The sequence below is a fragment of the Siphateles boraxobius genome, unplaced genomic scaffold (assembly GCF_051911475.1).
Source record: "Siphateles boraxobius isolate OS27281-9 unplaced genomic scaffold, OSU_SipBor_1 141, whole genome shotgun sequence".
In the NCBI taxonomy this organism is placed as follows: Eukaryota; Metazoa; Chordata; class Actinopteri; order Cypriniformes; family Leuciscidae; genus Siphateles; species Siphateles boraxobius.
In genome coordinates, this window is record NW_027508746.1 from 5,001 (window position 1) to 29,340 (window position 24,340).

The 24,340-nt window shown below is 42.3% G+C and overlaps 1 protein-coding gene across 2 annotated transcripts in view; it reads left to right on the forward strand.

Annotated features, from left to right (window-relative positions):
* The window catches only part of tmcc1a (transmembrane and coiled-coil domain family 1a), a 27,191-nt gene extending 5,000 nt beyond the window's left edge, over window positions 1–22,191 (forward strand). Inside the window, exons 1-5 of one of the 2 annotated variants that reach the window (XM_077230275.1) lie at window positions 4,742–4,918; window positions 6,883–7,131; window positions 10,633–11,264; window positions 16,938–17,073; window positions 19,871–22,191. In XM_077230275.1, the coding sequence (XP_077086390.1) occupies window positions 4,880–4,918; window positions 6,883–7,131; window positions 10,633–11,264; window positions 16,938–17,073; window positions 19,871–20,173 (1,359 nt within the window). In that variant the 5' untranslated portion in view covers window positions 4,742–4,879 and the 3' untranslated portion in view covers window positions 20,174–22,191. Of the gene's footprint in view, window positions 1–4,741; window positions 4,919–6,882; window positions 7,132–10,632; window positions 11,265–16,937; window positions 17,074–19,870 lie in introns of those variants that run through there. The other variant, XM_077230274.1, reaches the window with a different exon arrangement.
* Window positions 22,192–24,340: the final 2,149 nt, after the last annotated feature.

A 24,340-nucleotide genomic window follows, 5' to 3' on the forward strand; every position in this document is an offset into this window, starting at 1 on the left:
ACGTCTGGCCATATCTATACAAAATACCATCACATGTGATATATACAACTATACAATTTTAATTTGACTAGGAATTAGGCTCTAGGAAAACAGGAAAACAGTATATGCTGTTGGGAGAGTGTTTTTATATTACCACAGCAGTGTTCAGTGGATTAAATAATTTATTAGCGATCGACAGTGCTTGAAGTGGGAGAAAAAGGTGCCGGTACTCTCTTGCACTGGCAAATCATACATTTTTTCTACTGTGAAAAACAAAACTTGGAGATATTGCTGGTACAACAACAATTTGTTTTTATATATTAACAACATAAATGTATTTAAACAAGTCTCGTGTGTGTGTGTGTGTGTGTGTGTGTGTGTGTGTGTTTGTGTGCGTGTGTGTTTATGTGTGTGTGTGTGTGTGTGTGTGTGTGTGTGTGTGTGTGTGTGTGTGTGTGTGTGTGTGTGTGTGTGTGTGTGTGTGTGTGTGTGTGTGTGTGTGTGTGAGAAAACTGAACTGAAAAACTGAAAAAGTCCAAAAATACATTTATGGTGAGATACTGTACATTTTATTTAATTAAATGCATTTATGGTAAGATTTTTATATTTTCATGTCAATCTGTGTTCATTTTGACCACGAACCATGCGCTGTAACTTTAATTCAGCACGTGCAGCACAGCAGAAATAGACTCGGTGTGGAAACGATCTCTGCACTGCTGTATAGGCTACACACCGCTCCTGGAACGGATCGCCGGAGCGCATCCGCGTGCGGTGTGAACGTTCTAACGGTACTGATCCACTTGTCCGTGCGACACTTCAGTCGCGCCGCACTCCACTTTATTCCTATGGGTGACGTCACGCGAATTTAACGCGCCCGCAAAGCATCCCGGGAAGGCGGCGCTTCATTTGGAAAAATGCTGCGCGTCAAAAAGCTGGCCGATGCCCATCTTTATGCAAATGAATTCCGTTGAACGCGACGCGACTATTCCAATAGAAGCAGATGATATGTAGACGGGGGGAGTCTCTCGCAGGTCCTCTGTTCTAGACAAAACCACACCCATAGCGGTAAACTTGAGGAACGCTCATCAAAGTACAAATGTGGGGAGGCGTCGCGACACCACGCTACAGTCGTGTCGCAAAAGTGGATCTCTACCGTTCCTGTTAAAACGGGTGCGGAAAAATATGCACCACATACGTTAGGAGTATATGTGAAACGGGCTTGACACTGACGCTTTTTCTGTCTGGTAGAGTACCGGCTACATGCGAGAAAGTAGCGGTACGCAAGAAAAAGTGCAGGTACGCTTAGAGTAAAATGTAGAAGTGCCGTTACTGCGTACCGGTGAGTACCGCCCCACTTCGAGCACTGGCGATCGATCAATCAACAAATTAAACTCACTCATACTGTCATAAATTACTAAAACGTCATTCGAATTAGACAAATAATGAATTTTCTTGTACCTAATAGTCAACACAATGCATGGGAAACTGTAAAATGAACTGCAGCTAGGAAACTTGCATCATAAAATTACAGCACTCGAACTATAAATGTATGAATTAAACTCACTGAGACTGTCGACAGTTTCTTTTCCATGCATCATTTTATTATATCCATATGTGGTTACAGTCTAATCATATAAAACAGTGGAATCATCCTCGAACTCTTCTGTCTTCCCTGCAGACCGACGGTTACGTAAGCTCCACTGAAAAGGCTTCTTTCCTATTGGTTGTCGCTCGCGAAAATCGCTTCTCATTTGCATAAAGTTGACATTTCTCAACTTTTGTCGCTTGTATCTTGTCGCTTGACACGCCCACATTCTGTCGCCAACGGTCGATGTCGCTGGTGTCGCCGGAAGTCGCCAGCGCTCCATTGAAATGAATGGGATCATGTCGCTTTGTCGCTGCGTGTCGCTGGCGGTGTGAACGGGGCTTCACGGTACTGATCCACTTGTCCGTGCGACACTTCAGTCGCGCTGCACTCCACTTTATTCCTATGGGTGACGTCACGCGACTTTAACGTGGCCGCAAAGCATCCCGGGAAGGCGGCGCTTCATTTGGAAAAATGCTGCGCGTCAAAAAGCTGGCCGATGCCCAACTTTACGGTACTGATCCACTTGTCCGTGCGACACTTACGTCGCGCCATACTCCACTTTATTCCTATGGGTGACGTCACGCGACTTTAACGCGCCCGCAAAGCATCCCGGGAAGGCGGCGCTTCATTTGGAAAAATGCTGCGCGTCAAAAAGCTGGCCGATTCCCATCTTTATGCAAATGAATCCGTCAAACGCGACGCGTCTATCCAATAGAAGTAGTCTCTCGAGGGGCCTTTGTTCTAGACTGGCCGCTGGGTCAAAACCACGCCCATAGCGGTAAATTTGAGGAACGCCCATCAACTTACAAATGTGGAGAGGCGTGCGACACCACGCTTCAGTCGTGTCGCAAAAGTGGATCAGTACCGTTAGTCGTGCCGCAAAAGTGGATCAGTACCGTTATGCAAATGAATCCGTCAAACGCAAAGTGTCTATCCAATAGAAGTAGTCTCTGGAGGGGCCTTTGTTCTAGACTGGCCGCTGGGTCAAAACCACGCCCATAGCGGTAAATTCATTCATAAATCCTCTTCCGTGGCCTAATGGGATAGTAAAGTGTTCATCAGATGCACACTTCAGAATCCCACTGGAAGTAGTAGATCATCCAAGTACTTTTTGCCTATACTGTTTTATGAGTAGGCCTACTGTGAATTTGGACGTACTTCTTTTGTCACATGTTTTTCGCCTACTATATAAGTATGCGATTTCGGACCACGTCATTGATTCATCTGTTAATGAAGTATTTATGAGTGAGTCACTAGCAGACAGAATTAAACATTTCAAATTTGTTAAACATTTTAAATAGACTGCAGTAATTTAGTTGTCTGTTCAGAATCAAAACAATTCTATCACTAGTCTTAAGAAGTGTTTTGTCACATAATAGGAAGGATGCAAGACAAGTGATCAAATCCATAGTCAAATTAATACTTAATGTCATGTATTCAGCAGAATAAGGTTAAGTCAGCCAGATATTATCGTACATATTATTTCCTGCAGGGTTTTCTCATAATGACTGTGTGATTGTACATTACTCCTTACATAATACCGGCCGATTATGACTTTAATGAATTGGACCAATCTAATTGTATGCTTTAATTAGTTTGTGTGCTTGTAATGGGCTTTATGGCTCCAGAACTGGTAGAACTGGTCAGTCGTTGTCATGTGATCTCCCTCGAGACGCCACCCGAACCAGACGGACCGAGATTATAACCCAGATTACCAGAGACTCGTTCTGGACTGGAAACACACACATACAGTAGTGTTGAAATCTGTTGCTGTCTGGTTCATTCAGTATAATAAATCTTGTGGCAATATAAGCTTTATGCAATGCAAATTTGTTGTTTTTTGAAAGTTTCTCTAGATTATTTTTTGATTGCTTTATTATAACTTTGTAACCTTACAACTTGTTATAATGTGGTGCATTGGCTAATTCACAGGTACAAAACAACAGCAACAACCAAACATTGTTAAAATAGTTTAATGTTCTTTTTCGTTCATAACTTCTTTTTTGGCCAGATATATTTATTAGCTAACTCTTTACTTAAAGCCTTTATGTATAATGCATTGCAAAAGTATTTTTTAATGCAGTCATTATGCCTTGTAATGCACCTTAATGCAATGTCTCGTGAATAATTGTAACTACAGTTATAACACATTATAATACTTATCTAGTCATTGAACACCTTTAATGCATTAAAACACACAGCAAACAACCAATTTTAAAATCTGAAAAATATTATAATCCATTTTAACTTTGGTTACACTTATTTATAAATATTGCTCCTGTGTTAAATAAATTACAAATGAAATGGAAAAGGTTGACAAACAGAGGAACGTATAGATTAAACCTCATCAATAGTTTCACCAATTTTTTTTTCACGAATCTGTTGCATTTTTTGATTTGAGAAGTGAATCTGTGAAGTAAAATTTAGCGATAGTTCTTCTGAATGATGCGTTCAATTTGTTCAGTTGTTCACATTGAATAAATGAATCCATGTACAATTATTCGATATCGCAACAGTAATAATCACATAAAAACCCTAAGAATACATTAAATGACATGGATAGTGTTGAAATTACAGTCAATTAAAAATGTTCAATTTTCTTATTTTCACTATTTAGTAACACTTTACTTAAAGCCTTGATTTATAATACATTATAAAAGTTTATTTTTACAAATAAAATGGAAAAGGATGACAAACAAAGGAAAGTAGATTTAACCTCATCAAAAGTCTCACCAAATTTATTTTAGGAATCTGTTGTATTTTTTGATTTGAAAAGTAAGTCAAGTTGTTTTTTAATTGAAATAACAATACCAATACCAAAACAAAACACTTTAATCTACAAAAAAAAAGATGTTAAGTAAAATTTAGTGATAGTTCTAAATGATTCGTTCATTTTCTTCAGTTGTTCGCATTGAATAAATGGTTCTGTGTACAATTATTCGATATATTGCAACAGTAATAATCATAGAAATAGACTACTCTAAAAATACATGATTTACGGGTTCGGAAACCTGCACAAAACATGGTCAAGTTGAATTCAAGAATCAATTCGGGAGGATTCAAACGATTCACTAAAGAGAATCGATTCTGATAACGATTTGTTCGCGAGCGCTATGAGGATGATGTCATGTTTAAGCTCCACGCTGGTTCGAGGCGGTGGGAGGAGCTTAATCCGTCAGTTCAGCTGCCAGTGACACTTCAAAACCAGTTTGGGAAGTTTCTGAGAGAGGAACCGGCGGAGCGGCGTGTTTTCCGCAAAACTCACTCGACTCTTTAAATGAAGCGGTGTTTTCGCTCGAGCTCTGTCAGAGAATGCACTGGGATCAGCTGTTGCGCGCGAGCAACGGCAAGGTGAGAGGACACAAATATCATCTTTAGACATGTTATATTAATAGGCGAGAGAGTCTACACATTGAGCCGTTCATTAGACCGCCGGGGAATGTAAAGTTTGAAGCTTTATCTCACAGTGCTCAGGATGTTGTGGTGAGGTCATGGGAGATTGTGTCATTGATTGGTCATGCTGCACCTGTGTTGTGTTGTGTTTCTTTGTTTCCCTTTCCGTCAACTCGACTCTTTCTTGAGGAATATCACATCTACTGAAATGTGCATTTCAATGCATGCTTAAAACCTTAACCTTTAATACAAAAAGTTACATTCCCGTGGTTTATATAAAATATTGGTAACACTTTATAATAAGGTTCATTAGTTAACATGAACAATACTTCTTCAGCGTTTATTAATCTTAGATAAAATTAATTCATTTAAAAATCAAAGGTTGTAGCTATTTGTTAACATAAGTTATTGCACTGTGAACTAACAATGAACAGCTGTTTTTTTTATTAACTAACATTAACAAAGATTAAAAATTGTGTTACAAATGTATTGATCATTGTTAGTTCATGTTAGTTAATACATTAACTAATGTCAACCTTATTGTAAAGTGTTACCAAAATATTTAATAATTATTTCATACTTGAGTTAAGTCAGTAATTAACGAACATTCAAAACGGTAGAAATGCGGTTAAGATGTTTTCACACACCCAGTTGAAGCCCCAGGATTTATGTTGATTAACAGGAGTCATTATTACTCATATATAGGTCAGATACACAGACAGATCTGGACTATATGATCAGACAGGCTTTTGAGCGTTTCTGACCTCAATATTCAGCTCATTTTGTCTAAAGTGATTGTCAAACTATGAGGTCGACACATCCTGTACATCCTGTACAGAACAATGTGTTTGTTAGATGAGTATTTGTCTCTTTTTTTCCATTAAAAAATTTAATTTAAACAAGTTTACCTGTAACACAAACTTGCCATAAAATACTGTTTTCAGTTCTTTGAATGTTTATTTAGTTTAGAAAGATATATATATATATATATATATATATATATATATATATATATATATATATATATAAAATCCACCAATATATATATTTTATATATTTTATATATATAAATACAGCATACAAACACACACACACACACACACACACGTATATATATATACGTGTGTGTGTTTGTATGCTGTGTGTATATATATATATATATATATATATATACACAAACACGCAATTGTGTGTGTGTTTGTTTGTGTACATATTTATATATGTATTAGTGCTGGCAAATGGATTAAAAACGTATCTAACATAAAAGTTTGTATATATATATATATATATATATTAACAGTATACATACACACACACGCGCGCACACATATGTGTGTGTTTGTATACTGTATTGTATATATGTTTGCATATATATATATTACACACACACACACAGTGGTGGCCAAAATCATTAGAACAGTAAGATTTTTTTTAATGTTTTAAAAGAAGTCTCTTCTGGTCACCAAGGCTTAATTTATTTGATCAAAAATACAGAAAAAACAGTAATATTGTGAATTTTTTTTACAATTTAAAATAACTGTTTTCTATTAGAATATATTTTAAAATCCAATTTATTTCTGTGTTGGTAAAGCTGAATTTTCATCATCATTACTCCAGTCTTTAGTGTCACATCCTTCAGAAATCATTCTAATATGATGATTTGATGCTCAAGAAACATTTATTATTATTATCAATGTTGAAAACAGTCGTGTACAATTATTGTTCAGGATTATTTGATGAATAGAAAGTTAAAAAGAACAGCATTTATCTGAAATGGAAAGCGTAATTGACCTAAAATAGCCTCTGCTGATTGCAGAAGCGGGCGATTGCTTCATTGTGTCAGCAAAAAGTCACACTACACCCATTTTCCAAGAACTGACATGACTTGTGTTCCTCTTGGTGTTTCCTGTGTGTTCCTGCAGATCGAGAGGCTGGAGGGCAGTCTCTCTCAGGCGGTGTCGTACGGGGCCGACGGCTCAGTGCTGGGATCTGAGGACGGCGGTCTCGACCCCCAGCGCACACGCCAGGCTATAGCTCAACTGCAGCAGAAGATCCTGAAGCTCACGGAGCAGCTGCGCATCGAGCAAGCGTCCCGGGACGACAACGTGGCCGAGTACCTCAAACTCGCCAGCAATGCCAACGACAAACAGCAGAGCACCCGGATCAAGCAGGTCTTTATTATTTCACTTTTTCATTGCATCTTGCAAACCAAACCAAAGCTAAAGAGGACTAACTCATGAGTACATCATTTTTTAATCAAGTACTGACAGGGTTGGTTTAACAAACAAAGATCGGATATTGTGTGTTTATAGTAATCAACCACTCCAAATCCAAATAAGGGAGACATCCTGTAACATTTTATAGACTTCATTATATTAAATAAAAAAAGTGTAGGCCTATTTTATTATGGAATTTATCCTGATTAGTATGCACCAGTGTTATCTCAGTTAATAAGTTATTGATTGACTCTTATGTTGTGTTTTGGGTCATTTTGACCTGGAGAGGATTTTATTTTTTCCAAAAATATATATAAATAATATTGAATAAAATTTAAAATTATTTAGAACAATTTATTCTAATAAAATAACATTTATTGGTTCTCACGCTGCTTTTTTATGTGTTTAAAACCTGTCTGGAAAATGTCCACATTTTACACAAGATGAACAGAAGGCAACTAGAAATTGCATGAAAATAACCCTAACCCTTTATTACACATGCCCCATCTGTCTGTATTTTAAATCAGGGGCGGAGTGGCAATCGGGAGAGTCGGGACTTTTCCCGGTGGGCCGGAAGTGTTTCGAGGCCGCAAGGGCCGGCCTGATAATAGTTATACACTGCAAGTTCTTAGCAACACCATCCGGCGGCCTGCTGTGCGGCCGCTGCACGCTGGTCTAACCCGTAAATAAATCCATCGATCCACATATTTTGTTTGAGTTCTTAAATGGTCTAGTGGAAGATCTTTTGCCAAGCGCAAAAGTGCCAAGCTGCACGAGCCACAAGAGACACTGTATCCATGACACCGATCGCCGCGGCAACGAGCAGCTTCAAAAACCACACATTTTAGCGCTAGATCTTTTATTTAATAGCGAACTAAATGAATGCTCTGCTAGTTAACTGGAGATGTTTTATTTATTTGTATTAGGTACATCCATGCCTCAATGTTTCAAAAAGTGGTGGGGGATAATATCGATCCTGAGAGAAAGTGGTGGGACACGACTTCACTGGATCTAAACAAATAAATCTAACCATAGATGTGAGGAGTAGTGGTGGCTTTCTTAATCTATTTTTAAATAATTTTGCAAGGGTTCTTGCAAATTTTTCTTTGATTTTTTTTCCCAAAAAATACCCCCGGGCCTGTGGTCTGAGAAAATTCCCGGTAGATTTTTTGGTCCCACTCTGCCCCTGTTTTAAATCTTATCTTAAGACTTATTTATTCACTCTGACTTTTAACACTCCATAGTTTGTCATCCTGGGTTTCTCTTTTATTCTATTGATTGCTTATTACTTATTTTGTCTTGTTTGGTGTATATATATATATACACTACCGTTCAAAAGTTTGGGGTCGGTAAGATTTTTAATGTTTTTAAAAGAAGTCTCTTCTGCTCACCAAGGCTGCATTTATTTGATTAAAAATACAAAACAAACCCAGTAATATTGTGAAATATTATTACAATGTAAATCAGCTGTTTTCTATGTGAATATATAGTAAAGTGTAATTTATTCCTGTGATCAAAGCTGAATTATCAGCATCAATACTCCAGTCTTCAGTGTCACATGATCCTTCAGAAATCACTATAATATGAGGATTTGATGCTCAAAAAACATTTATGATTATTATCACAGTTGAAAACACTTGTGCTGCTTTATATTTTTGTGCAAACCGTGATTAATTTTTTTCAGGATTCTTTGAAAGTTCAAGAGAAAAGCATTTAATTAAAAAAGAAATATTACTGTCACTTTTGATCAATTCAATGCGTCCTTTCTGAAGAAAAGTATTAATTTCTTTAAAAAAAAAAATCGTATTGACCCCAAACTTTTGAACGGTAGTGTATATTATTTGTATTTATTGTTTCTTTTATTCTATAAAGCACTTTGGTCAACTTTGGTTGCATTTTAAACGTGCTCTAGAAATAAATCATGCATGATTGATGAAAATAAAGCTCGTTTTTTATTAGTACCCTTTTTTTTTTCATTTTCATTTGAAACCTTCACACTTCCAGAGAAACGAGGACCACAGTGATCTAGTCAGCATAAGCCCCGCCCCTGCAAGCTCATGCTCATCTGCATACAATTTTAGTGCCACGCCCACATCTCAGCTTCCAATCAAAAACTGAGACACAGAACCAAGTCCCGCCCTATTTTTTTTCCCCTTTTTCCTAATTTGTTACACAGATGTACGTCACAAAAAAGATCTGTCGCTCAAATTTTCATCACCGTAATGCAATAGCTTTTCATTCTCATTACTATAATAAATAATGCACGGGTCTAATATACCGTTACACATGCGTTTTTGTTTCTTACCTGTTTATGTTCATTTAAGACTGAACTTACTATGTTTATGAGGATACTCGCCAATACGGGCATTTTCAAGTGCAAGAAGATGTGAAAGAGAGCTCAATTCAGTATTCGCGTGCTGTCCGAGACACGGATTTCTGGGCGGAGCGATTTGCCTCTCCTTGTGCTTGAATATATTTGAATTGGCAAGGCTGAGGGTCATTCACATTTGTTCAGGTTCTTACAACACTGCATTAATAGAATTCATAAAAACATTACCTGCCAACAGGCAATTGACACCGTTTCATATACTCGCCAACACCAATTATTAATCGCATTTGCTGTTTGGCGACTGTTAGTTTTAGACCCTGGTTAGACTGGTTTTGAGGTAGAAAATTTTGCTCTCAGGCCCTCTCCCAAATGACATCCTAAGCACTCGCTGTCTTCCTACGAGTCTGCACTTTCGTGACGTAACACCGCTTTGACTGTCGTAGCATCAGTGCAGACTCGGCAAAAGTGCGCATCCAGGGCGCATATTACCCCCAATGGGGGCTCTCGCGAGCACCCTTCTGAGACCTTAAATGACAAATGGGACACACTACGGTCTCATGTGCACACAGCAGCCATTATAAGTCCAAAAGACCGAAAGTGCATATGAAGTGTGCCATTTGAGACAGGGCCTCAGTGTGATTGGGTCCCTCACTCTCTCTACATCTTTTAATCCTCATGTACCCGGATAATTGTAGACATAGCCTTAGTAAGTTGCATTATTTTCCTGTTATCTCTGTAAAGCTGCTTTGAAACAATCTGTATTGTAAAAAGCACTATATAAATAAAGGTGACCTGACTTGTCAACGACACTTCAAGTGTTCGAGAAGCACCAGAAGTCGGCCGAGAGCATTGCGCAGCATTGGATGTAATTTGGATTAATCGTTGCACAGCACTAGTAAAAATATTACCTGCCAACTGGTGGTTGACACAGTTTCATATACTCGCCAACACTGCTTTTAAAGTGGAGTGTTAATTTTAGACCCTGGTTAGACTGATTTACAGGTGGAAAATTTAGCTGTAAGTGTGATTGGGTCACTGTCCCTCCATCTTTTAATCCTCATCCTTGTCTGTGTTTTGGTTCTTCTCCCTGTCTTGCTCTTCCACACAACCCCACAACGACTCCTCAGGTGTTCGAGAAGAAGAACCAGAAGTCGGCGGCGAGCATCGCGCAGCTTCAGCGTAAGCTCGAGCATTACCACCGGCGCCTGCGCGAGGCGGAGCACAGCGGCGTGCAGCGGCAGCCCAAAGATGTGCTGCGGGACATGCAGCAGGGCCTGCGGGACGTGGGCGCCCGCGTCATCACGGGCCTCAGTGAGGGAGTGGTCGACAGCGTGAAGGGAGGCCTGTCCAGTTTCTCCCACGCCACACACTCCGCCGCCGGAGCCGTGGCCTCCAAACCCCGTGAGATTGCGTCACTGATCCGCAACCGGTTCGGGAGTGCGGATAACATCAGCGTCCTAGAGGACGGCGTGACCGAACCCGAGCGCTCTCCGGGATCCGCCGCAGGACTCCTACAGAAGTTCGGGAGTGATGAGGACTGTTCGAGCGCGACCTCGAGTGTGACGGGAGCTCCCGGAGGTCCTCCCAGCTCCAGAGGGAACACACTCGAGAGGGGCCGCGGCTGGGACATGTTACTGCAGGAGATGCAGGAGCTGCGGGACTCTCAGGCCCGGCTGGAGGAGACCCTGGAGAAGCTGAAGAGCGGGTTTGTGAAGGAGTGTACGCTGATGATGCAGGCGCTGCAGGAGGAGAGGTTCAGGTACACACACACACTCATACACAACGCTTACTCACTTGCGGGCTCACTCGCTCACTCTATCACTCTATTACTGACTCTATCACTCACTCACTCTATCACTCACTCACTCTATCACTCACTCACTCTATCACTCTATCACTCACTTGCACCCTCACTCACTCTATCACTCACTCACTCTATCACTCACTCACTCTATCACTCTATCACTCACTCGCACCCTCATTCACTCACACATTCACTCACTCGCACCCTCACTCACTCACTCACTCGCACCCTCACTCACTCGCACCCTCGCACACTCACTCACTCACTCGCACACTCACTCACTCACTCGCACACTCACTCACTCACTCGCACACTCACTCACTCACTCACTCGGACACTCACTCACTCACTCACTCGCACCCTCGCACACTCACTCACTCACTCACTCGCACCCTCGCACACTCACTCACTCGCACCCTCGCACACTCACTCACTCGCACACTCACTCACTCGCACCCTCGCACACTCACTCACTCGCACACTCACTCACTCACTCACTCACTCACTCGCCCCCTCGCACACTCACTCACTCACTCGCACCCCTCGCACACTCACTCACTCACTCGCACACTCACTCACTCACTCGCACCCTCGCACACCCACTCACTCACTCGCACCCTCGCACACTCACTCACTCACTCGCACCCTCGCACACTCACTCACTCACTCGCACCCTCGCACACTCACTCACTCACTCGCACCCTCGCACACTCACTCACTCACTCGCACCCTCGCACACTCACTCACTCACTCGCACCCTCGCACACTCACTCACTCACTCGCACCCTCGCACACTCACTCACTCACTCGCACCCTCGCACACTCACTCACTCACTCGCACCCTCGCACACTCACTCACTCACTCGCACCCTCGCACACTCACTCACTCGCACACTCACTCACTCACTCGCACCCTCGCACACTCACTCACTCGCACCCTCGCACACTCACTCACTCGCACCCTCGCACACTCACTCACGCGAACCCTCGCACACTCGCACCCTCGCACACTCACTCACTCGCACCCTCGCACACTCACTCACTCGCACCCTCACACACTCACTCACTCGCACCCTCGCACACTCACTCACTCGCACCCTCGCACCCCCACTCGCACCCCCACTCGCACCCTCACTCACTCACTCACTCACTCACTCAATCGCACCCTCACTCACTCGCACCCTCACTCACTCACTCACTCGCACCCTCACTCACTCACTCACTCGCACCCTCACTCACTCACTCGCACCCTCACTCACTCACTCACTCGCACCCTCACTCACTCACTCGCACCCTCACTCACTCACTCGCACCCTCACTCACTCACTCGCACCCTCACTCACTCGCACCCTCACTCACTCGCACCCTCACTCACTCGCGCCCTCACTCCCTCACTCACGCCCTCACTCACTCGCTCGCACCCTCACTCACTCGCTCACTCACTCACTCACTCACTCACTCACTCACTCACTCGCACCCTCACTCACTCGCACCCTCACTCACTCACTCACTCACTCACTCACTCACTCGCTCACTCACTCACTCACTCGCACCCTCACTCACTCACTCGCACCCTCACTCACTCACTCGCACCCTCACTCACTCACTCGCACCCTCACTCACTCGCACCCTCACTCACTCGCACCCTCACTCACTCACTCACGCCCTCCCTCACTCACTCGCTCACTCACTCACTCACTCACTCGCACCCTCACTCACTCGCACCCTCACTCACTCGCACCCTCACTCACACCCTCACTCACTCGCTCACTCACTCACTCACTCACTCACTCACTCGCACCCTCACTCACTCACTCGCACCCTCACTCACTCACTCGCACCCTCACTCACTCGCACCCTCACTCACTCACTCACTCACTCGCACCCTCACTCACTCACTCACTCACTCGCACCCTCACTCACTCGCTCACTCACTCACTCACTCGCACCCTCACTCACTCACTCACTCACTCACTCGCACCCTCACTCACTCACTCACTCGCACCCTCACTCACTCGCTCGCACCCTCACTCACTCGCTCACTCACTCACTCACTCACTCGCACCCTCACTCACTCACTCGCACCCTCACTCACTCACTCACTCACTCACTCACTCACTCGCACCCTCACTCACTCGCACCCTCACTCACTCATTCACTCGCACCCTCACTCACTCGCTCGCTCACTCACTCACTCACTCACTCGCACCCTCACTCACTCACTCACTCACTCACTCACTCACTCGCACCCTCACTCACTCACTCACTCGCTCGCACCCTCACTCACTCGCACCCTCACTCACTCACTCACTCGCTCGCACCCTCACTCACTCGCTCGCACCCTCACTCACTCGCTCGCACCCTCACTCACTCGCTCGCACCCTCACTCACTCGCTCGCACCCTCACTCACTCGCTCGCACCCTCACTCACTCGCTCACTCACTCACTCACTCACTCGCACCCTCACTCCATCGCTCACTCTATCACTATTAGGCACTCTATCACTCGCTCACTCTATCACTCTCTCGCTCACTCACTCACTGACTGACTGACTGACTGATTGATTCACACACACACACACACACACACACACACACACACACACACACACACACACATTCACATTCACACTGTCCTCGTGTGCGATGTGAGCACAGCAGGAAATGCCAGTGCAAGTGTGCTTATTTATAACTATAGTTTTGCTTCAATCATACACTCACAAATATGCGGGGATGAAAACAACCCAGTTTGGGTCATTTTGGCAACCCAGTGCTGTAAAAACTGATTAGTTTATATTACTGTCATAAGTGGCGTAAACACGGATAGGTGAAGTGATATCAACACACACAGAACCGTTTGCGTCTCTTTCACGTCTGCATTCCCAAACCAGTGCCGTTGAGTTACTGACTGTGAACAATTATCAACCCAACATTCTCAACCCAGCTTTTGGATTGAAAACATAACCCAGCGTAAATAATCAAGTGCCAACCCAATATAGAACCAGAATTATTTAAATTTACAAAAGTAACAAAAATGTCCAGATATCAAACATTCAAATTAATGATGTTTGTCATCGATGTTGCTTTTTTTTGTATATCATGTTATGTAAATATATGCGTGTTGTTTTCAGTAGAACTGCTTACATTTATTGACGACACCAGAACTGGATTCAGTCTGAACGGTGGATTTCTGTGGCACTGAAGTATAATATTTTCCCCACTCTCTATCTGTACCAGGAAACAGAACTGCAGATCAGTCACGACACACCAGATTTGTGGCCTGAAATAGTCTCAACAAGGATGTTTTCCTCTTAAATGGTAAAAGATTGAGAAGGAAAATTAGGAGAGGGAAGAATGTGAGTTCAGAGAGAGAGAGCGAGAGGGCGAGAGGGCTTCACCAGTGAATAGACAAAAATATTTCTGCCCTAAATGTCCAGCTCGTGGTCAAGTGTTTCATAATAATAACTGCTTATAATAACAGAGGCACAAAAATAGCCGAAATATCAACATGTTTTGAAACTAATGGAATATTTAAGGAATAATTCACCCAAAACTGAACGTTCAGTCATTGTTTACTTGTGCTTGTGTTTTCAGCAATGTGACATAGTCCTGCGTTAACTTGTTTATGCTTTACCGCATATCATAAATAATATTTTTGTTGAGCTTAACTTTGAACTGTTTTTAATGGAAAAGAGATTTGTGGTGTTTCTTCAGACTTTGTCCTTTTGGAATGATTTGAATGAATTAATTCATGTTTTTATTTTATTCGGTTTAGTGCATGTATATAGGAGCCCAGTTCTGCTACAAGAGAAAAAAATGTTTTTGTAAATCATAATTATGACATAAAAATCTGAAATTATTGCATACTAATGTATGTCATAAGTCTTGTCAATGTCAGATCATGATTTTGACATAATTTCATAATCCTTAACTTAGTGTCATGAATAATTATGATTTAGTATTCCATAATTTTCTTATGTCAAAATTGAATTTGACATCATAAGATGATCCTGGAAGGTCATAATTTCAACTTCATCTCATACATTATAATTTTGATTTACAAAAAAAAAAAAAAAAAGTTGACATTGACAAAGTCATGATTATTATGGAATAGAAAATCATAATTTCTACATTTATCTCATAATTTCAACTGCATCTCATAATGATATATGTTATAATTTGGACTTTATTTTAAAAAAAATCTAAAGTTGACTTCACATAAAAAGTCATGATGATTATGGTATAGAAAAATCAAAACTTCTACTTTTAATCTCACAATTTCAACTATTTAACCTCATAATTACGATTTATCTCATAATTGTTGCTTTTTTTTTTCCCAATGCATGTTTTTTCATAGAGTATGTGGCAGAAATCGGCTTATGTAGACATAAACTGAGTGTTGAAGCGGTTTACAAACGAATCCATTAGTCCGCAGTTTCAGTTTGTGGCGTCGTCTTTGAAAACTTCTCTTTTCACAGCTCCGTCACTCTCTAACAAACACACATTGTTTTAGAGAGATTATTACGTCTATATGAGGACAGATCACTCAAGTCTCAATCCCACATTGACACACACACACACACACACACACACACACACACACACACACACACACACACACACACACACACACACACACACACACACACACACACACTCATGTTTGTCTACACTGCTGTTCAAAAGCTTTGTTCGTAAGATTTTTAATGTTTTTAAAAGAAGTCTCTTCTGATCACCAAGGCTGCATTTATTTAATTAAAAATACAACAAAAAACAGTAATATTGTAAAATATTATTTCAATGTAAATCAGCTGTTTTCTATGTGAATATATAGTAAAGTGTAATTTATTCCTGTGATCAAAGCTGAATTTTCAGCATCATTACTCTAGTCTTCAGTGTCACATGATCCTTCAGAAATCACTATAATATGATGATTTGATGCTCAAAAAACATTTATGATTATTATCAGTGCTGAAAACAGTTATTTACATTTTTATTTCAGGATTCTTTGATGAATAGACAGTTCAAAAGAACAGCATTTAATTGAAAGCTTTTGTAACATTAAACACTACCGTTCAGAGGTTGTTGTTTTTTTAAATCAAATAAATGCAGCCTTGATAAGCAGAAGAGACTTCTTTTAAAAACATAAAACTTACGGATCCCGAACTTATGATTCGTGTCCACACTCTGTGTGTGTGTGTGTGTCCTCGTGTACAGTGAGTGACGGTGTGTGTGTGTGTGTCCTCGTGTACAGTGAGTGACTGTGTGTGTGTGTGTGTGTGTGTCCTCGTGTACAGTGAGTGACGGTGTGTGTGTGTGTCCTCGTGTACAGTGAGTGACGGTGTGTGTGTGTGTGTGTGTGTGTCCTCGTGTACAGTGAGTGACGGTGTGTGTGTGTGTGTGTCCTTGTGTACAGTGAGTGACGGTGTGTGTGTGTGTGTGTGTGTCCTCGTGTACAGTGAGTGACGGTGTGCGTGTGTCCTCGTGTACAGTGAGTGACGGTGTGTGTGTGTGTCCTCGTGTACAGTGAGTGACAGTGTGTGTGTGTCCTCGTGTACAGTGAGTGACGGTGTGTGTGTGTGTCCTCATGTACAGTGAGTCACTGTGTGTGTGTGTGTGTGTCCTGTAGATGCGAGCGCTTGGAGGAGCAGGTGAACGATCTGACGGAGCTCCACCAGAATGAGATCCTGAACCTGAAGCAAGAGTTGGCCAGCCTGGAGGAGAAGATGGCGTATCAGTCCAACGAGAGAGCCCGTGACCTGCAGGTGTGTGGGTGTGTGTGTGTGTGTGTGTTCAGCGTACGGGCAGAACACCAACTGTACATGCATTCTGACTTACACTAGCTGGTCGGTGTGGACCGGGACAGAAATGCTCATCGCGTTTCTCGCGAGTTTAAATCCAGTTATTGATCACGATGATACACCAGACTGTCCTCTAAAGATGGACAGTGGATCAAATGCTCGACATGAACTAAAACTGCAGAATATGAGCCTGCAGATGTTTTTAAAGGAGATAATACTTTTACCTGTGAGGAAATTATACATTTTGACTTCTTAATCAAGAAAAATCGGTAACACTTCATTTTAAAGTGACGTATTTACATGTTACTACATGTATGTACTATAGTAATAACAGTAAATTATGCATAATTACAAGTAACTAACCCTAGACCAAACCATAACTCCATAGTAAGTAAATTTAGTTATTATTATTATTATTATTACTCAGTACTTATTTGAGCAAGTATAATGCAACTACGCCACCTTAAAATAAAGTGTAACCTTTTGTTAATGTTATTTAATGGACCTGATCTAACTTGCATTAACTAACATTAACTATTGGAACCTTTTTGTAAAGTGCCATTACCGTCACACACAATGACAGAGTTGAAGGCCGTATCAGAGACACTTTTAATATTATTATTATTATTCCAAACTATTTTAGTAAAATTTTTGAGGTCATTTTGTGGGTCAAATATTGTGATTTTATAAGAATAATTTGGCATTGATAGTGAATCAAAATGAGTGAAATGCATACAGAAATGTGCAGACATGCAAGTTGTGTGTGAGAGTGTGTGTGAGAGTGTGTGTGAGTGTGTGTGTGAGAGTGTGTGTGTGAGAGTGTGTGTGTGAGAGTGTGTGTGTGTGTGTGAGTGTGTGTGTGTGTGAGTGTGTGTGTGTGAGAGTGTGTGTGTGTGAGAGTGTGTGTGTGTGAGAGTGTGTGTGTGTGAGAGTGTGTGTGTGTGAGAGTGTGTGTGTGAGAGTGTGTGTGTGAGAGTGTGTGTGTGAGAGTGTGTGTGTGAGAGTGTGTGTGTGAGAGTGTGTGTGTGAGAGTGTGTGTGTGAGAGTGTGTGTGTGAGAGTGTGTGTGTGAGAGTGTGTGTGTGAGAGTGTGTGTGTGTGTGAGTGTGTGTGTGTGAGTGTGTGTGTGTGAGTGTGTGTGTGTGTGAGAGTGTGTGTGAGAGAGTGTGTGTGAGAGAGTGTGTGTGAGAGAGTGTGTGAGTGTGTGTGTGTGAGTGTGTGTGTGAGAGTGTGTGTGTGAGAGTGTGTGTGTGAGAGTGTGTGTGTGTGAGTGTGTGTGTGAGTGTGTGTGTGAGTGTGTGTGTGAGTGTGTGTGTGAGTGTGTGTGTGAGTGTGTGTGTGAGTGTGTGTGTGAGTGTGTGTGTGAGTGTGTGTGTGCGTGAGAGAGAGGAGTGCGAGAGAGAGTGGAGTGCGAGAGAGAGTGGAGTGCGAGAGAGAGTGGAGTGCGAGAGAGAGTGGAGTGCGTGAGAGAGTGGAGTGCGAGAGAGAGTGGAGTGCGCGAGAGAGTGGAGTGCGCGAGAGAGTGGAGTGCGCGAGAGAGTGGAGTGCGCGAGAGAGTGGAGTGCGCGAGAGAGTGGAGTGCGCGAGAGAGTGGAGTGCGCGAGAGAGTGGAGTGCGAGAGAGAGTGGAGTGCGCGAGAGAGTGGAGTGCGAGAGAGAGTGGAGTGCGAGAGAGAGTGGAGTGCGAGAGAGAGTGGAGTGCGTGAGAGTGGAGTGCGAGAGAGAGTGGAGTGCGTGAGAGAGTGGAGTGCGAGAGAGAGTGGAGTGCGAGAGAGAGTGGAGTGCGAGAGAGAGTGGAGTGCGAGAGAGAGTGGAGTGCGCGAGAGAGAGTGGAGTGCGCGAGAGAGAGTGGAGTGCGCGAGAGAGAGTGGAGTGCGCGAGAGAGAGTGGAGTGCGCGAGAGAGAGTGGAGTGCGCGAGAGAGAGTGGAGTGCGAGAGAGAGTGGAGTGCGTGAGAGAGTGGAGTGCGTGAGAGAGTGGAGTGCGTGAGAGAGTGGAGTGCGCGAGAGAGTGGAGTGCGCGAGAGAGTGGAGTGCGCGAGAGAGTGGAGTGCGCGAGAGAGTGGAGTGCGCGAGAGAGTGGAGTGCGCGAGAGAGTGGAGTGCGCGAGAGAGTGGAGTGCGCGAGAGAGAGTGGAGTGCGCGAGAGAGAGTGGAGTGCGCGAGAGAGAGTGGAGTGCGCGAGAGAGAGTGGAGTGCGCGAGAGAGAGTGGAGTGCGCGAGAGAGAGTGGAGTGCGCGAGAGAGAGTGGAGTGCGCGAGAGAGAGTGGAGTGCGCGAGAGAGAGTGGAGTGCGCGAGAGAGAGTGGAGTGCGCGAGAGAGAGTGGAGTGCGCGAGAGAGAGTGGAGTGCGCGAGAGAGAGTGGAGTGCGCGAGAGAGAGTGGAGTGCGCGAGAGAGAGTGGAGTGCGCGAGAGAGAGTGGAGTGCGCGAGAGAGAGTGGAGTGCGCGAGAGAGTGGAGTGTGTGAGAGTGTGTTGGGGATAAATTTGTACCCAGAAGTGACCAAAACCTGACAGAAACTTCCTTTAGGGATGTCCTCATTTGTAAATCTGGTATAAAAATAAAGTAATTAAAGGTTTTTAGAAAATACAGGTGTGTGTGTGTGAGATGGATAGGTTTAGGCGTTGGGTTAGTGTAAGGGCACGGAATATACAGTTTGTACAGTATAAACACCATTATGTCCATGAAGAGTCCCCATGAAACGTGTGTGTGTGTGTGTGAGAGTATTATGGGTATAATGACTATCATGCGCATGTGTGTGTGCAGGAGGCTCTGGAGGCGTGTCAGACGCGGGTCTCTAAGATGGAGCAGACGCAGGTGGTCCAGCTGGAGGGCCTGGAGAACGCCAGTGCTCGGACCCTGATGGGGAAACTCATGAACGTGTTGCTGGCGCTCATGGCCGTCCTGCTGGTGTTCGTGTCCACCGTCTCCAACTGCGTGATCCCGCTGATGAAGACCCGCAGCCGCTCCGTGTCCTCGCTGCTGCTGTTCCTGCTGTTCGCCGTGCTCTGGAGGAACTGGGACTCGTTCTCAGGACAGACCTACCGCTTTCTGCACGTGCCCAGATGAGCCTACTAGTTAAAGAGGAACTATTCTGCCCTTTCACAAAGTCTTGATGCTGTTTCAGGCTCTACTAGAACAGGTTTTCCAGCTTGAATGTTGATTATTTTCCTCATATTCTCCATTGTTGCGGCTCCTCTCTTCCCAGTCTGTCAGTAACGCTCTGGAGTGTGTTTCCCGAAAGCATCGTTAGCTAATTATGTTCGCAAGTTCTGTCGTTATCAGCAGTGCAACGAGTCTGTGTTTCCCGAAGCCATCGTTTCAACGAACATTTGCAAACAGCATCTCAGAGTTGTGTGTTTAAGCGACAGATCTCGCGCTGCGGTTAGAAGCAGTTTCTTCCTTGCATGACATGTGGACTCAATAAATCCTGATCTTGAGCAAAATAAGAAATCTGACATTCTGTACAATCTATATCTTTTATTTAGAATACATACAAATGTAATTTACGTCTTTTAGTTTGTCAAGAGATTTAAAGCGTAGTTTTTGAAGAGTGCGTTTTGAAGAGCGTTGATCTCAAACAGATTTATTAAAAGTAGTTATTACTCCATCACCTGCGTGACATCATTAACCAACCCGGTTGAACAACAAATTTGCAACAATACGGTTTCGGGAAACAGTCGTGACTAGCTAGTTGATTTCTTTAGCGATGCATCGTACTAAGATAGTGAAGCAGCGAGTTACGGCATTATACGGGAACACACCCCAGAGACTAGTTCCTGTCTCTATGAAGCCCCTCCCTCTGAAAATCACACTGTGCTCTGATTGGTCAGCTGGAGCAGTGTGTTGTGATTGGTCGAGCGCTCGAGTGTGTTTGGGAAAGTCCCGCCCCTTACCATAACCACCAGTTTAACACACTACTAATTAACTCAGCCAGGCCCCGGCCCTTTATTCTGCGTATTAATTATTATAATGAGGAATATTGTGACGTGTTTGTTCCCGGAAGAAACTCTCTCAGGAGTTCAGAAACACTGACACTGATATAGAGAAGAACTGGAGCTTTTCATGATCGAACAGCAACATTACACAGTAAAGAAAGATGATCATGGGAAAAAAGCATCTTTAAAGCTACAGAAGAACTGCTGGTTTCAGACTGTTTTTCACAGTGTTGTTCCCCATTGAATGCCTTTGAATCGGTTTAATGTTGTTGTTTTTTTGTATTTCTAATATAATTTAGCTGAATGTAGCATTCTGCATTAGTACCCACAGAAATGAATCATTTGCTCAGTGTTGTGAGTGATTCTGAGCAGGTATTTTATGTGCAAAAGTAACTCGAGATTATAATGATAATGATGATGATGATGATGAACAATTGAACGAACAAAAACAGTGATCTTCTGTTCTTCTGGAGAGTGAAGAAAACCACGACACGACTCTGAGATCTGAAGTGATGCTGAACTCCTGCTATCACGGCCCAGGCGGGTTTGACCTTTGACCTGTGATGGACGCCAGTGTTACGGTGCTCTTTCCTCTCTGTGACGTCTGAAGGACACCGCAGAGATCAGCCTGTGTGTTTAGGTTATTATTTTCAAAAAGTTAAATGATTTTCTCTTGTATTATCTGATGTAAAAACATTGTTTTAAATGAAGCATTAATTTATTGAACATTGCACTGCCTTACTGGACCGGTGACCGCACAGAAACAGTAACAGTAGCTGATATTTCTTATCTGTAATATGTGTAATATCAAAAAACAATATTTTTGATATTATGAGGGCGAGATTTTTGATGGTCTGTAAGTTCCTATGTCTACTGTAGTAACCGACCGGGACGGTTGTTATTAATTCAGCGCGTTGTATGTGTTTGATAATGAGCTCTGTTTGATTTACTTACACCTCAACTAAAGCACAGTCGTCTAACTGTTCGATAATATCTGTCAGTCAGTGATATAATAATAATAATGCTCAGGGGAATGTACGCTGCCACGGGATGAGTTTACGTGAATGATGATTTAAACCACTCTAGTGCCTTCAACACATCTTCTGTAAAACTGGATGATATCTTTGTAATAAAGATTATTTCTGACTAGCAGTGTTGTTTTAGTATCACAGAGTGCTACCATAGTTTGTTATATTATGAATATTTATAATATTTTGAATTGTTTTTTTTTTTAACAGAAATTAAATCTCCTTATAATTACTCTCCCGCACGTCATCCAAGATGTCTATGTCTTTCTTTCTTCAGTGGAAAAGAAATGAAGGTTTTTGAGGAAAACACTCCAGGATTTTCTCCATATAGTGACTTCAATGGAGTCCAACGGGTCGAAGGTCCAAATGTGAGTTTCAGTGCAGCTTCAAAGTCTCGACACGATCCAGCCGAGGAATAAGAGTCTGATCTAGACAAACCAGCGCACATTTATAACAAAAATAAACATTTATATACTTTTATACCACAAATGCTTTTACAGCTCAGTTGAAAGATGAACGTGGAAGAACAGAACTAGTGTTCACAAACCGAATGTGCATAGACTAAGTCAAACACCAAATACAAAAAAGAAAACATTAATAATTTTAGACGATTTTGAAATTGGAGAACATATTATTTTTCGCCTTACCCTACATTTTTTAACCGGAACACGCGTGAACTTTCAATGTGATAATGTGTGCATTACAGCTAGTGCAAGACGAGCATTTGTGTTTATAAAGTATATAAATGTTTATTTTTATCAAATGTGCGCTGGTTTGTCTAGATCAGACTCTTATTCCTCGGCTGGATCGTGTCGAGACTTTGAAGCTGCACTGAAACTCACATTTGGACCTTCGACCCGTTGGACTCCATTGAAGTCACTATATGGAGAAAATCCTGGAGTGTTTTCCTCAAAAACCTTCATTTCTTTTCCACTGAAGAAAGAAAGACATGAACATCTTGGATGACGTGCGGGAGAGTAAATTATCAGGAAAGGTTAATTCTGAAGTGAGCTAATTCTTTAATAAGTCAGTCCCATTTCTTTTAAGTATCTTTACTAATAAGAAAAATAATTATTGTTCGGTTCAAAATACGTATTTTGTTTAATTTATGTTGTATTGTAAAATACACAAGTAAGGTTAGGACAGGTTTGCTGGTTAGGTGGGTTTTAAGGGTGGGTCAACAGTGTAGCTAAATATAGATGTAACTCTAGAAATGAATTACATGCAGGTATGTTTAAAATACAAGTAGGCTACAATGTAAAATCATGCATGTACACAATAAGTGCATTGTATCAAATGGTTAATTTAAAATGTAGTTTTGTGTGACCTGTGTTTGGGTTTATTTACGTTCAAACATTATCAGCTGTGTGACTGACAGCTCATTACAGGAGCAATAAATTATATAAGAACATAGAAAATACATTTAAAAAAAATCCAGATCCAGTTTGATCATCTCGTATTGCATTGATATGTTTAGTAACGTTCACTGCTTCTGCTAGAGGAAGCTGTGAGAATAAGGTGTTCACACATACACACTTGCGGTCTGTGCACGTGACCACTTGTCTACTTGCATGTTGTGTATTTTGCACAAGTGTTCAAGTGGGTGTGAAGACTACAAGTGTGTGAAAAACTTTTGTTTACCCAATTAGACACACTAATAATTTTGTTAAAATGCAAGTGTTTACAGAGCTTTCAATACTTTGCATTTTAAAATAAACTTGTAAATGTCTACCATGTTACGAGACAATTTTAAATTGCGGTGCTTCTAATTCAGTTGTGCAGTTGCAAACTTTGCACAAAATACACATAGCGTACTCATGAAATGTGCAACACTTTATGTTTTACAACCAAATTACTTGTAATATCTAATTAATTTAACTTACAGTGGAATGTTGTCCTCTACATCATGTGATTTCGGGGCACGTTATTTCCTGAACATGATGGATGATGGGATACGCTTAGTCTCGAATACTGTGGGTATAGTGTGGGTTTAGTGTGCGTTGAGGGCACTGTGCTTTGTCATATTTCACATATGGGACATTCTTGCGCTCTTACTTCCCGTGGCATGTACACGCTCTCAAGTGGCCAAGACCACAAGTGGTTATTTGGACAGGCCCACAGTTTCCATCATTTATAAAAAGCTTGTATGCAGAGATAAGAGTGTTCGTATGCTAAAATCCACTCCAACGTTCCCATTTAAAAAAATAGTCTTTGAAATGGAAAAGTGGACTTGCGCACTTTTCCTTGTAGTTCTGAACCAGGGTCATGGT